Below are 14,465 nucleotides of genomic sequence, written 5' to 3'. Positions count from 1 at the left end.
CCTCTACGCCCTCCAGAACACCTTGGACTGGGTACCGGCCAAATACTTTCGGGAGGTCGAAGGCCTCCAAAGGACGTTGCTGTGGGATGGGCGGCCGCGAATAGCTATTTCAAAGTTGACGCTCCCATGGTATGATGGGGGCATTGCGCTCCCAGACATCCGACGGTACTATTGGGCCACGCAGCTGAGTGCGATCAACCATGGGTTTTACGGTCCTGCCCTCAGCCCTGGGTATGCCATGGATAGGTGGCTGCTGCGCGGCGGCAACTACTACAGGGCGTTGTATTCGCGGTCCCTAGACTCGTCCCTCACGGGGCCCACAGGTGTGGCGGTGCGCGTATGGAAGATGGCGACCGACTCGCTGGGCTGGAAGGATAGGCTCACCCTCGCTACCCCATTGTTTGAATCGGAAAGGTTGGGAAGACTCTGGCACACGAAGGGCTTTGATAAGTGGGACCTGATAGGTATATCCAAGGTGGGAGATGTGCTGCATAAGGGGAGGGTGAAGTCCTTCGAGGAGTTGCAGACTGAGTTTGAGCTAGGGCCTTCAGAGTATTTTAGGTATATCCAGCTGCGTCACGCCCTCCGATCAGTCCTCGTGGAGGGTGAGAAGGTGCCGGAGTCCTCTCCCCTTGAGGACCGAGTCCTTGATGGTCATATGCCCGAGAGCACGATTTCGCTCATATATAAGAAGTTGATAAACGTCCGGGCAGACTTGCTATTGGGGCTGAGAGAACAGTGGACCAGGGATGGCCTTGAGTTGGATAATGAGGACTGGCAGTCAGCGGTTTCTTCGCCTAAGGAGGTTGCGATCCCGTCGCGTCTGAGGCTGGTGCAGCTTAAAATACTGCACCGGGTGTATGTTACGGGGCCAAGGCTGGTCCACATGGGATTCTCGGAGGACGGCCTGTGCAGAAGGGGATGTGGTATGGTGGGTACTTTCCTGCACATCATTTGGGAATGTGGTGTCATTGTGGAGTTCTGGAGGAGAGTCCATGCAGTTATGGGGGAGGTGACGGGCATTGTGGTACAGCCGGAGGCGCGGTGCTGCCTCCTGAACGTCTGGGGGCCCACTGATCTCGATGAGGCGCAGACCCAATGGGTGACTCTGGGTAACATGGTAGCTAAAAGGGATATCGCGCGATTATGGGGCTCCTCGGGACCCCCTACACTGACCGCGTGGAAGGAGAACATGGATTGGAGCATGTTTAGGGAGAAGACGGTCTACTGCTCTAGAGGTCGCCCCCGGAAGTGGCAGGCCATCTGGGGGCGGTGGAACCAATACAGGGGGGGAATATGTCTTGCCCCGGACATGGAACCTCCCGAGGAACAGCTTTCCCCCTGACCTACCTTCCAGCACAGTTTGGTTTTGGTAACCGTTCTGGGCCTCTGCTGTTCCCCTTCTTCCTCCGCACACAGTCTTATACTTAGTAGATGAGTGGGGTCCTGCCTCCCCTGGGGGCTTTCGCCATGGGATTTCAATGTTTCTGCCTTGCTGGGGTTTGTTGTGTGTTTTTTCTGTGTTTATTTAAAATTGGACCTTTGCATTACTCATCGTACTGTATCGGGGACACATTACTGTATCTAACTTGCAATGCTGCCGAACCTTCGGGCTGTCGGCTGAATAGCTGTGTCCTGAATTTCGAAATAAAGGTTATCACAAAAAAAAAAAAAAAAAAAAAAAAAAAGATTCTAGGACCCAAGAAGTATCCAGAGGCCTTTCCCAGCAACTGCTGAGGTCACCAACCCCGACCTGACCTTGTCCCCTCTGCTGCCCTCTGTAGTAATGAGTCCTAACCAGAGTTTACTCCTCTCTGCCTAAATTAAAGCTTCACCAAACTCAACGATGAGCGTCAACACAGACAACCTTCATTGGCAGCTTAATGAGACTCAACACTGAGCAGCATCTGAGCGGCGCCCAGTAACACTCGATCAGGGAGTGGCCTGACGTTGAGAAGATGGCCACTCGCTAGGAGAGCTACGCGGCAGCTCGGACTTAGTGTCTGCCTCCCCACGGATTGGGGCCGTGTTCAACATGGGAATGGTGTCCTTCAACGCATGAAGGACTCTGGATATGTAATATGCAGCTTCTGTGCAACAGTGAGCGCTATTTTTCATTTGCTGTGACCGGTTCTCCACATGAGACTCGCATCACCATTTTGTTTTAGCAAGTTCTCCTCTCTAAGCTGTGAATGGTGAGACATTTCATCGTTTGATATATAACATGCAGCCCAACATGTTTTGGGTCTGCTTTCCTTGATTTTCTTAGTTCTTTTGGAGTTTTTTTCCTCATGTTTTACCTCAGGGAGATTTTTGCTTGCAAATAGAGGTGCACTATTTTTAAATCTTTGACAATTTTTTGCCTGCCTTTCCTCTCATTCTTACTTTTTTGCTTCCTGGAGAGTCTATTTATGCATCAATATTTGGTGGATTTCAGTGCTTTTATTTTGCCTTCTGCAGCATATTGATTTTATTAAAGAACCTGAATGTACTACGTCACCTCCTCCTGTGGATGTCAAGGCACCATCATCAAGTTTTCCGCTTCTCACTAATACACTTACATCTAAATTGGCTACTTCATCTACACTCTCCTCTGGTAAACATATGTAAAAGGACCCTCCCTCACCTGCTATAGCTCCTCCGCCAAGTGCCATGGAGTTACTGCTTGAGGAAATTCGTGCTCTGCGCCCTCATATAGAGGTAGCTAATAAACATCTTCAAGCCTTAGATGACAGAAAGTCACATATGGAGAATAAGGTTGTGCAAATGAGCAGCGTGTGGACTTCTTTCAGGCTGTGGTCAACTAGGTTCCCTCTATGACAATGGAAATTACTCACTTTAGCAAGCAAGTGGTAAATCTGGAAAATTGTAACAGGTGTAACAATTTACAGATATATGGTTTGGCAGAAGGTTTGGAGGGCTCAGATCCTATCTCATTTTTAAAATTATTTTTTCCAAACGTTCTTAGCATTTCTGACTCTCCTGTTTTGAACATTCAAAGAGCACACTGGGTCGTCATCCAAGCACCACATCATCCTTTATCAAACCTAGAGGTGTTATTATCTATTTTTAGAATATACTGACTTATTGAAGATCTGGAAGCAGCAAAACCTAAGGGACAAATTTCATGGCAAGGATCTCCTCTTTTTTTCTGAAGACTATGCTAAAGAAATAGTGGATAGGAGAAAGTCATTTTTAGACAAGAGGCCAGCGCTTCATAGTCTCAACGCCAGATTTGGACTCTTTCATCCATGTCTTTTTAAGGTCACATATAAAAATAAAACCACAAGCTATAAGGATCCAGCTTTACTTCGACTTTTTTTGGATCACTGCAGAGATGAAAATATGGACATTTCCAGGATTTCTAATGTTTAAGTTAATTGTGATGTGCTTTAAATGCTATACTTCCTAATTGTATGTTATCATTGCATGTTTTGCTTTTTGGCGTCTTTGTGTTATTTATCCTTCACGTTTTCTTCCCTTTGTTAGATGCAGTTTTCGTGCATGATCGTTGTGATCCCCGGTCTGCTCTTGGATGGTGCACTCTCCTCCCGATCTGGCCTGAGTTGTCTGGTTAGTATCATCTTCCTTATGTGGCTTCACCACCCTCATTTTGTCCATGTTATTTTTGGTCTGTTAGTTTCTTCTCTATGCATATGGTTTTTGTCTTTCCTTTTTGTAAACATTTCTCTTGTCTTTTCTTCCCTTCCTATCTTTTTTTTGACTATTTGTTTTTTCTATTAGGCATTTTTACCTTTTGCTGTCCTTTCTATCTTTTTCCTTCCTCATCTCTTACTTTCTATTTGTTTTCCATTTCTTTTTCTTGCATAACTACTTATTTTTTTTCTATGATATTCAGTTTTGCTGGTATAGTTATGCAGGGTCTTTGTCAGTTTTTTATTGTTCATATGGCTTTATTGTATTTCAATTATTGTGGCTCTTTTTATCAAATGTTTATAATATTTTAGCGCATTATAAATGGCTTTAAGAGTTATCTCTTGGAATGTTAAGGGTTTAGGCTCTCCTATAAAACGCCAGAGGGTATTGACACATATGTCTAATTTGAATTGTTACATCGCTTTAATGCAAAAAATTCATATTTTAGGCAAGGAAATATTGGAATTTAAAAGACAGTGGATTGTTCATGTTTTTGCTTCTCTGGGTACGGGAAAACGTATTGGAGTAGCCATTTTATATCACATGCGTCTTGACCTGCAGGTCCTTACACAGGATGCTGATGTGATAGGTAGATGGGTTTCTGCTTCTTTGCTGGTTAACAGAATCCCCATGACTTTTTAATCTTTAGGCGTCTACTGCCCCAGACACTACTTTTGGCCCACAAAATCATCTAAATTGATGTCCTACCAAGATGATTATTTAATAGTTGGTGGCAATTGTAACATGGTTTTTGACCCCATTATTGACCGTAATTCTAAATCTAAATTCATTCCCTCCCACGTGCACTCTCAGTTTGCATCTACTATTCAGCAACAGTCTCTAGTGGATGCTTGGAGATTATATAATCCTACACTTTTAGAATATGCTTTCTTCTCCCCTGTACATTCTTGCCAATCCCGTTTGGATTATTTGTTTCTTTCTAAATTACTCGCACAAAATATTACTCATTCAAATATTGGTTCCATACTGATTTCGGACCATGCCTTTGTTACTTTAGACTTGGATCTTTTTCCACCTACTCAAGGTACTAGAAGGTGGAGATTCAATAACTCTCTTTTTTTGGATTCCAATTTTACTCAAAAGTTTGAATCTTTTGCTACTACTTTTTTTTTTTTAAATGAGAGCCCATGTCACCTCAGATTATATGGGACACTTTTAAGGCTGCCACCAGGGGCTTTATTATTTTTTTGTATCTCATAGAAAGAAAGCTTCTCTATGTAGTTTTAAGTTACTTATGGCCCGGATTAAACAATTAGAACATTCCTACTATCACTCAAACTCAAAGACATGTCTCGAAGAGCTTATTCAATCCAAATTTGTGTTCAATAAATTATCCAAGGAAAACACCAACTCGTTTTTACTCAAAGCCTCTGCTAGAGATCATGAAGGTAAAAATAAGGCTGGGAAGCTTCTGGCTAATTACCTCAAAGTGAAAAAATAGATTACCAAAATTGATCCTATCCTCACTTCTACCAAACATATGGTTTATAAAAATGAAGATATATTATCAGAATTTACAGTTTTTTCAGATTTGTTATGCTCCAGATACTTCTGTACTTCACGAAGATATTCTCCAATATTTATCTTCTGTTACTCCTCCTTCTCCCCCTACAATTTTTTTCAGCGTTAGATAAAGATATTCGAAGCCAAGACATTCTTACTGCTATCAGTACTATTTACATGGTGAAGCACCGGGACCTGATGGTTTTACTATTGAATTTTATTCTCATTTCTCTAGATTTCTTATTCCTAAACTACATCAGCTTTTTCTCTTTTTTATTTCTTCTCAACAATCTAGTGGTTATTTTCAAGATACTTTGTTATGTCTCCTTCCCAAGGATGGTAGAGATCATACTCTGTGTAAGAATTATAGACCCATTTCTTTAATAAATTTAGATTACAAATCTTTTGCGAAAATTTTGGCCCTACGTTTAGAATCTGTTTTACTTCAATTGATTGGTCAGGAACAATGTTGTTTTATTAAGGGCAGACATATTTCAGACAGCACTAGACAATTTTTCTCAATGTACTTACCAAATACAAATCCTATGAGAACTCTTTTTCAGCTATCTCATTAGATGCTGAAAAGGCATTTGATCATGCTGGTTGGCCTTTTATCTTTTCTACTCTATCCTGGTTTGGGTTTGGTGCCACGTTTAATAATTATGTTTATTTGTTATTTTCTTCTCCTACCTCTTCTATCTTGACTAAGGGTCTTATCTCACCATCTTTTTCTTTATATCATGGTTTTAAACAAGGTTGTCCCTTCTCTCCCCTCTTATTTATTCTTGATCTTGAACCCTTCTTAATTACAATTCGTCTAAATCCCGAGATTACAGGTTTTCAGTATGGTGCTAGTCAATTAAAGCTTTCAGTTTATGCGGATGATATTTTGCTCTTTCTTTCACAACCACAGACTTCCTTACCAGCTTTTTTATCCAAAGTAAATCTCCTTGCTTCTGTGTCAGGATATATATTAAATACTGATAAGTGTGGAATTCTTCTGTTAAATAAATTATGTTTTTCTGCCGATTATATTTCTTCTGGTTTTTGTTGGAAATCAAATCAGATATCTGGGTTTATGGTTTAAGCCTTCTAGCAAGGAATCTATATTACTCAATTTGAAAGTGTTGCAGACAACATTGAGGTATTTTACGTCCAGATGGAATTCCCTATTTTTATCTTGGTGGGGTCGCCTTGATGCAATAAAGATGATCCTAGTTCCTATAATACTTTATCTTCCTAATATTCCTATAAATATTTCTACCTCTCACTATAAGATACTTTACTCTATTTTATCCAAATTCCTATGGAATAAGGAGACGAGCCGCATGACTCTCCATAAATTAAAACGGCCTAAATATTTATGGGGAGTTAATTTTCTGGATTTTCAAATCTATCGCACAGCATTTTCCATCAAACAATGCTCTTTGTTACTGCAAGAGGATGAAGAGTCAATTTTACCATTATGGACTCTATTATCGAAAAATCTTTTATTCAGCCTATTTCCTTTCAAGAATTTTTATCCTTTATGCATAGACCTCAGTCACTTTCCCTTCCTATTTTTACCAACACATGTAAACTTCTTCACCCTATTTTTATTGCTTATCGCAATGCCAGAGATCAATTTTTGCAATCTTCAATATGGTACAACAAATTTCTTAAAATTAAAAATAAAATTATTTTTTGGAAGGACTGGCATGGTAAAGGACTTCGTTGGGTTCATCAACTTTTTCAAGGTGACACTTGCATACCTTTTATCGTTGCTCAAACACGTTTTTCTCAAGCTTCTTCTTATGCACCCAAATATACATCTTTAATTTTGATTGTTCAATCAACTTATAATTACCTTTCACATACTCCTACTTCCCCTTCTTCAACTCCTAGTGTTCTTTCAGGTATGACTCATTCTCCCTCTGCATCTCAATTATATAAACATTTAACCTCCTTTTCAGTTACTCGAAATAAAGCAGAGGTGGAATTTTCTTTAGGAATCTAATCTTCAAACTTCTTTTTCTATCTCTGTTTGAAACAGGATTTGAACAAAAATAAAAAAAATCTTCTAGAGCAGCTAATACTACTCAAAATTATTTTTGTATTTACAATAGACTTATGTTTACTCCTGTTTCATCTCTAGCAGATTTACAACATATGTTATTTGACTCCCCTCATTTTGGACACAAGTCTGGCGACAAATTAATGATATTTTTCACACACAAATCCCTTTTACGTTTGTCAATATTTTCCTGGGTATTGTCTCTGAAGACTGGGCATCATATTCTCATCATTTTTATATAATAGATTTGCTTCTGGCAGTTGCTTTCCAACAAATTACCGAAACCTGGAAGGATTCTACTAAGGTTTCTTACCAAGCTTGGTGGTATGGTGTCTGCTACAATCACAGATTGGATAGAGCATATGTTCATCCAGTTACCCTTGCTATCAAGCGAGATTTTCTTTAGTCACCCATACCTAATGTTTTGGATATATCTGCAAATACAACATGATTTCATAATCCTCGACTTGAAAAAGTAACTAAACCCCCATGAATATGTATTTCATGTCAGTATCACTCAATTTTGATTATGTATTTCATGTCAAGTGTTACTCAATTTTGAATTAATTTCTTGCTCTATGCTTTTAGAATAGGTATTGTATAAGTGATTATGTTATTCTACATATATGCGATTGTCATTTACCTTTTTCCTTTCCTTTCCTCCTTTTCTCTTGTTTATTCATTACCTTAGCAGTCTGTGTAACCTGATTTTATCTTGTATTTTATTATTCTATTTTATAAATAAAATCTTCTCTTCAACTAAAGATAAAAAGCACCACTTGATCAACTGCTTCAACTGACTTGACACTAAGAAGCATGTGAGCAACGCCGAGCCGCACCCGATCGACAGCTTCCCCAGACTTGAAGTCGAGCTGCATCCTAGCATAGATGCAGCTTTCATAAACAGCTTCACCAGACTTGATATCGAGAAGCTTCCGATCAATGCAGAGACTTTGCGTAGCATCTCCCAGTTATTGTCAAGCCCTTCCTTGGATTTAGTCAGCTGTCTCGTACCGCTGAGAACTTTCTACTGCCATAAAAGCTTCCAAGTAAGAAGGCAAACTTTCCACTGGGACAACTGGTCCCTGTATCCAACTGGCTGTCCGTGGGGGTAGGCCTAAACTTGTGTCTTTGGTCCTGTCCGGAGCGCCTAGATATCTATGGTTGGCCTTAGTGCTTTGTGGTGATAATTTTAGCGCAATCTTTAAATACTCATATCTCTGTTTCTACTTATCGGACTTTTGTCATTTTGCTCTCATTATATTTATTAAAATATTCCCTATTTTTCTAAACTGGATTGGCATTGTTCTAGTGTTTTCACTTGATTGCTGTTTGTGTACTGCATAAAGACTTTACACATTGCCTCTAAAGTTAAGCCTGACTGCTCTGCGCCACAGCTGTCAGGGGTAAGCACAGGTTTACTTAGTGACTTTTGTGGTTCACTCGGACCACGACTGTAATTAATGTTTGAAGTGGGTTCTCCCCCGTTTAACTAATACTCCAGCTTCTTGCAGTCTGCTTCTTAGGTAAAGAGTGCAACGTCCTAGTGAAGAGTCAACATCCAAGACAAAGACACTGCATGCAAAGGCAAGAGTTCACATTATGGACAATGGCTTTTGTATCCCAGGGAAAGAGACTACATTCTACGCAAAGAGCCTGCTCCTCTCACCGTGCACTTTTACAGACTTTTAGCAGCCCCGTACCTTGTAGTTTCTTTAGCACCGCCACCTCCATCTTCAAAACCTGCTTGGGCTGCTGCGCAGACTCCACTTTCAGGGCCACGTTCTCCCGCGTCAGCAGGTCCATCGCCTCATAGATTTCCCCGAATCCCCCACCACCAATCTTCTTCAGCTGGAGAGAAGCAACATATGGATGGCTTTAAAAAGCATTTTCACACATTTATCAGTGTACAATAAAAGACAATAGACTCTTGCTTAAGGATCTGCATTGAGAGCTATAGACTGAGGTCAGAGTGGAGCCCCCTCATACCCTGGTCCTCATGGGGTAGACCCCTCTGGCACTGGAAAATGCCACGTGCTCTTCATACACAGCCCGCAACTGCCGCCACCATCACACAATCTTAAGGAAAGGGGGATATTATACTTGGTGCAGCTTTAAACATGCCAAGGATTATGTACATTAATGTCTGCACCCTCCTGGTGGTCGCAGAGAGATTAGCGACCTCCATGATGGCGAAGTAACTCTTTACCGACTGGGATCAGAGCACGGTGACCGGGGTGGATGGTCCTTGAGACCCGGTAGCTGAATATCTCAACAAGAGGCAGAACCAAGATGAACAGATAACTTCCTAGATAACCAACACATGTGGATATTGCACCTGCACACTGACCAAGCTGCGGTCCCTGCTTGAGGAGAATGGCAGGGCAATGACCGCAAGAACCAGTGTTGGCTCACGGGTCGAACATTACTTTACTAGGCTTTTGGAAGCGCCCAAAAAAAACATGAGTAAGTTGCAACATTTACAAAAATAATTCAGCCAGGGTGGTTACTATCAGAAGTTAGTGACAACATATCTCCCCTACGCTTGTCAGACGGCACTAGCTTCGTCTACAAGAAAAGGAGAGAAATTCATGACACTAACTTTGGTCTTTAAGAACGTCTAGAGGCAGTGTCTGGGTCACTGAAGAGCTAGAGTTATGGACTATGTACCAGGTAGGGATTTCAGTGCTAGCAAGAGAGATTTGTTGGCCTGGTAGATACGTTCTCTGATTGGCAGAACGTTTAAAGCACAGGGTGTGAAATTCTAAAATTGACTTTATTAAATGATTTGGAAAGTTAAGAACATAGACATTTTCAAAAAGTATCTGAAGAATGACTTAGATATCTAGTCTAGCCTAGTCATGGGGACATGTGAAAGTGTCTGAATACCCCTTAGGTTTATGGTGCTGTGCAGGTTGCTATGGACCATGGACTCAGAGATCAAAGCATTTTAGGCCATGTGGAGATGCAATTTGCCTCAGTAAATGCCCTCAGAGCCAGTAAGAGCAACTGAAACGAAATACCTAAACTTGCTCAATAGTACCCATCAAACTCTTTGATATTCAAGCACAGCGGGGCAAACACACCTTTTGCGTGGTCGTCTAGCAGCGTGGTAGTGACTCAAGTCGATCATTATCAGTGTGTTATTTGACTGAGTTAGAAGAAGTATTGTACAATCACTCACAGATTTCAATCGATGATGGAACATCAAGTGGGCCGCTAAACCTTCTGTTTAGTTTGATCAACAAGTCAAACCAGACAGAACCAACTCAGTGAGAACACCTGCACCTCTTCACAAAAAGACAAATGTGTATTTGTGACGGAAACCCGTTGGAGCACCACGCTTGACGCATCCTCTTCTCTAGGCCACAGATCAGAGGAGAGCAGAAATGTGTGTGCTCCTAATCTGGCACAAGCACCATCCTCCCCTCATGCTCTAGCCAGGGCTTGAAGCTCCAGAAGAGATAGCTTATCTGAAATGGGTGTGAGGTCTTGAACTGGGTCCTGGGCAGAGCAGAACCCCTGACAGCCCCAACCGCCGCAGGAGCCTCAAGAAAGCTGCAGGGTTAAACGGGGGCGACTCGCATGATCCATGTCTGGAAACACAACCCAAGGGAGAAAGGGACTTCTTTTTTGCTTTAAAGCCGCAAATGATGGTCTAAAATAGATTTTTAGTGAGTCGGGCTGTGAAAAGGCTTAGTGAAGATGCTCGCATAATGAAGGCAGATCAGGATTACCCGTCGCAGTATTCACACTAGGAAAATTGAAGGGGTACAGAACTCCTCTTGAGAAATTTTCTCAATTACGAAATATTGTAATACCTTACCAGTTCTTCTTTGAATAAGTGGCATCGATCTACTCTAACTTTCCTGAAGTCTCCAGAGATGCCTCCTGCTGTCATTTGGGGTCTAAACCCCTGGTCAATAATTCAGGGCTGTCTTTTTTTATGCCTGTTGAATCTGGGGAACTGTCTTCCCTGTTGGCATTGGTTGAGTCTAGCTCTCCCTCTGACCCCACATCTCCGGCCATTCTGGCACGTGGAATGGTAGCAGTATTACCTGTGCTTGGTGACCTAATTAACAATTCCTTTGAGCAGGGTCAGGTTCCACAACATTGGAAAACATGCTATTGTGGTGCCACTTCTTAAAAACCCCTTCTAGAACCTACTAAGCTTGAAAACTACGGGTCTATTTCCCTGCTTCCATACTTTTCAAAGGTGGCAGAGAAGTATGTGAACCGGCAGCTCTCGGCTTTCATCGATGCAAAGGAGTTCTCGACAGGACTCAGTCGGGCTTCCGCCCTTTCATAGCACAGAGTCTGCTCTATCGCTTGCTTTTGAGTGTGATCATTCTATTTGTGACAGGGGTGATACCGCAGCATTCTATCAGCTTAAAGGAAAATGGGATGCATTTAAAAAAGAAAAATGAAAAGTTTCTGTTGCATTTTTTAAAAGAAGGCAGTGGTCGGTTTGACCACTGCCTGCTCTTAAAAAATACTTTTGCATCCATTCACAAAGGAGAAAGCGTCCCGTTGGGACCCCTTCCAGTTTGCAAGTGGCTTACCACCTACTTGAAGTAGGTAGTAAAGTGCAAGTGATTTGCGACCACAAATGCGGTCGCAAAACAATTGTATATAGAAGTGCGAGTCGCTATTAGGAATGGACACCCTTGGCACGCCCCTTCCTAATAGCGCGTCGCAAACCCTATTATAGGGATTAGGGGTGCCAGCGGGCGTTGCTAAGTTAGCATTAGTTTGTGCTTTGCATCACAGCCATCTTGCCGCTTATGCACACGGCACTGCATGCCTTGGTTCCCGTAAACACTTTTGCTCGTGCTGCTTCACATGGGAACTGTCTGCCTTTCACTATTTCTGTTGTGTTCTGAGTTCTCGTCTGTACATCGTGTTCAAGACCAGAAAACAACTCCACTGGTTAATCGGCTTTGGTCCGTCCCACATACATATAGACATAACAGGGAACACAGCTGCGCTTCAGACTTTCCTGGTTCTTTTAATATTGCACGGGGTGCAAGTTAACAACACTTGGAGAAAACCTTTCCAGAGGAAGAGCTGTGCTTGTCCGGAGATGTAAATCCTATCTTCTAAGACTTGAGGTAGGGGTTCCACTGTAGAAGCCCAGAGGTCCTCCGCTGATATAATAAACATAGCTTGTAGCACGGGGAGGGTGGTAAAGCGCTATAAGGCTTCATCAACTGTCATTATAATATGCTGTCCCCGTTCTATTATATGGAATTGTAACCATGTTGATTATATTGTTTTTATGCATTTCTTTGCTAATGTTAGCACGTGTACTGCATTACAGAGCTTGTTAGTTGAAATAAACATTTTAAACTATACAGTGTCTCTGGTTACTCACATTGTGAACAGGTATGAGCGAAAGAGTGTCTTGTTCCCACGAATTCTGAGAGGCCCTGAGTCACATTTTCTAGGATATCCAATCATTGGTAGCTCTGCTGTAGTACGTAGAACGAATGGGATACTATAGCTAGCCAGATAGGGGTTCTGGGCACTGAGGCGTGTTTTTGGTACACCACAATACACTGAAGTCCTGGTTTCCTGTGCATAGTTCTGTGTATGTGCAGAATCCCTGCAACACATGGGGCAGACCAATTTTGCGGTCGCAAAACTGTTGATTCCCGTTTGCAACCGCAAAAAACTGTCGTACATCTGGTCATTGGTCTTCTTCCCAAATCTGCCACAAAAACAATAGTCCAGGCCTCGGTTATTTCCAGGCTGGACTACTGCAATGTTTTGTATCTGGGAGTCTCACAGTCTCAACTGGTGAGACTCCAGCGTGTGCAGAATGCGGCAGCATGTTTGCTGCTGAATCTTCCTAGGCCGGCCTCTACGGGCTTTGTACTTGCAAGACTGCACTGGTTATCTTTGAAGAAAAAGATCTCCTATAAGGACCTGTGCTACTGCTGCAGGGTCTTTATGAATAAGGGCCTTTGCTATCTGCACCCCTTTCTCAAGCTTTACTCCCCCGCAAGAGATTTAAGATCTGCGCGCCCATATCCCCCACTATAAAGAGAGCTTGCACTGGAGGCTGCTCTTTTAGTTTTCTGGCAGCCAAGTTGTGGAACTCTCTTAGTCTTCAAATCGGACAGGAAAAAACTGAACCGTCAGTCTGTAAAAAACTGAAAACATGGCTCCTCCATCCGGTCTGATTCTGGTCTCCTCCGGCTGGTCTGATTCTGGTCTCCTCAGGCTGCTCTGATTCTGGTCTCCTCCTCCGGCTGGTCTGATTCTGGTCTCCTCCGCCTGGTCTCATTCTGGTCTCCTCCGGCTGGTCTGATTTTGGTCTCCTCCGTCTGGCTGAATCTGGTCTCCTCCGTCTGGTCTGATTCTGGTCTACTCCGGCTGGTCTGATTCTGGTCTCCTCTGTCTGGTATGATTCTGGTCTCCTCCAGCTGCTCTGATTCTAGTCTCCTCCGGCTGCTCTGATTCTGGTCTCCTCCATCTGGTCTGATTCTGGTCTCCTTCGTCTGCTCGGATTCTGGTCTCCTCCGTCTGGTCTGATTCTAGTCTCCTCCGTCTGGTATGATTCTGGTCTCCTCCGCCTGGTCTGATTCTGGTCTCCTCCGGCTGCTCTGATTCTGGTCTCCTCCGGCTGCTCTGATTCTGGTCTCCTCCGTCTGGTCTGATTCTGGTCTCCTCCGGCTGCTCTGATTCTGGTCTCCTTCAGCTGCTCTGATTCTGGTCTCCTCAGGCTGCTCTGATTCTGGTCTCCTCAGGCTGCTCTGATTCTGGTCTCCTCAGGCTGCTCTGATTCTGGTCTCCTCCGTCTGCTCTGATTCTGGTCTCCTCTGTCTGGTCTGATTCTGGTCTCCTCCGTTTGGTCTGATTCTACTCTCCTCCGTCTGGTCTGATTCTGGTCTCCTCCGGCTGGTCTGATTTTGGTCTCCTCCGTCTGGTCTGATTTTGGTCTCCTCCGTCTGGTCTGATTCTGGTCTCCTCCGGCTGGTCTGATTTTGGTCTCCTACGTCTGCTCTGATTCTGGTCTCCTTCGTCCGATCTGATTCTGGTCTCCTCCGGCTGGTCTGATTCTGGTCTCCTCCGTCTGGTCTGATTCTGGTCTCCTTCGTCCAATCTGATTCTGGTCTCCTCTGTCTGGTCTGATTCTGGTCTCCTCCGGCTGCTCTGATTCTGATCTCCTCCGTCTGCTCTGATTCTGGTCTCCTCCGTCTGGTCTAATTCTGGTCTCCTCCTTCTG

General features: G+C 43.1%; 1 protein-coding gene across 2 annotated transcripts in view; it reads right to left on the bottom strand.

The window, feature by feature from the left end:
• Positions 1–14,465, bottom strand: part of TTBK1 (tau tubulin kinase 1) — a 585,854-nt gene that overhangs the window by 363,724 nt on the left and 207,665 nt on the right. For both annotated transcript variants that reach the window (XM_085610162.1, XM_085610163.1), the window contains exon 3: positions 8,938–9,085. In XM_085610162.1, the coding sequence (XP_085466288.1) occupies positions 8,938–9,085 (148 nt within the window). The remainder of the gene's footprint in view (positions 1–8,937; positions 9,086–14,465) is intronic.

This window comes from Triturus cristatus, chromosome 6 (assembly GCF_964204655.1).
Source record: "Triturus cristatus chromosome 6, aTriCri1.1, whole genome shotgun sequence".
NCBI classification, from domain to species: domain Eukaryota; kingdom Metazoa; phylum Chordata; class Amphibia; order Caudata; family Salamandridae; genus Triturus; species Triturus cristatus.
The sequence above is the reverse complement of the archived record's forward strand: the minus strand, read 5'-3'. Positions and strand labels throughout refer to the sequence as shown.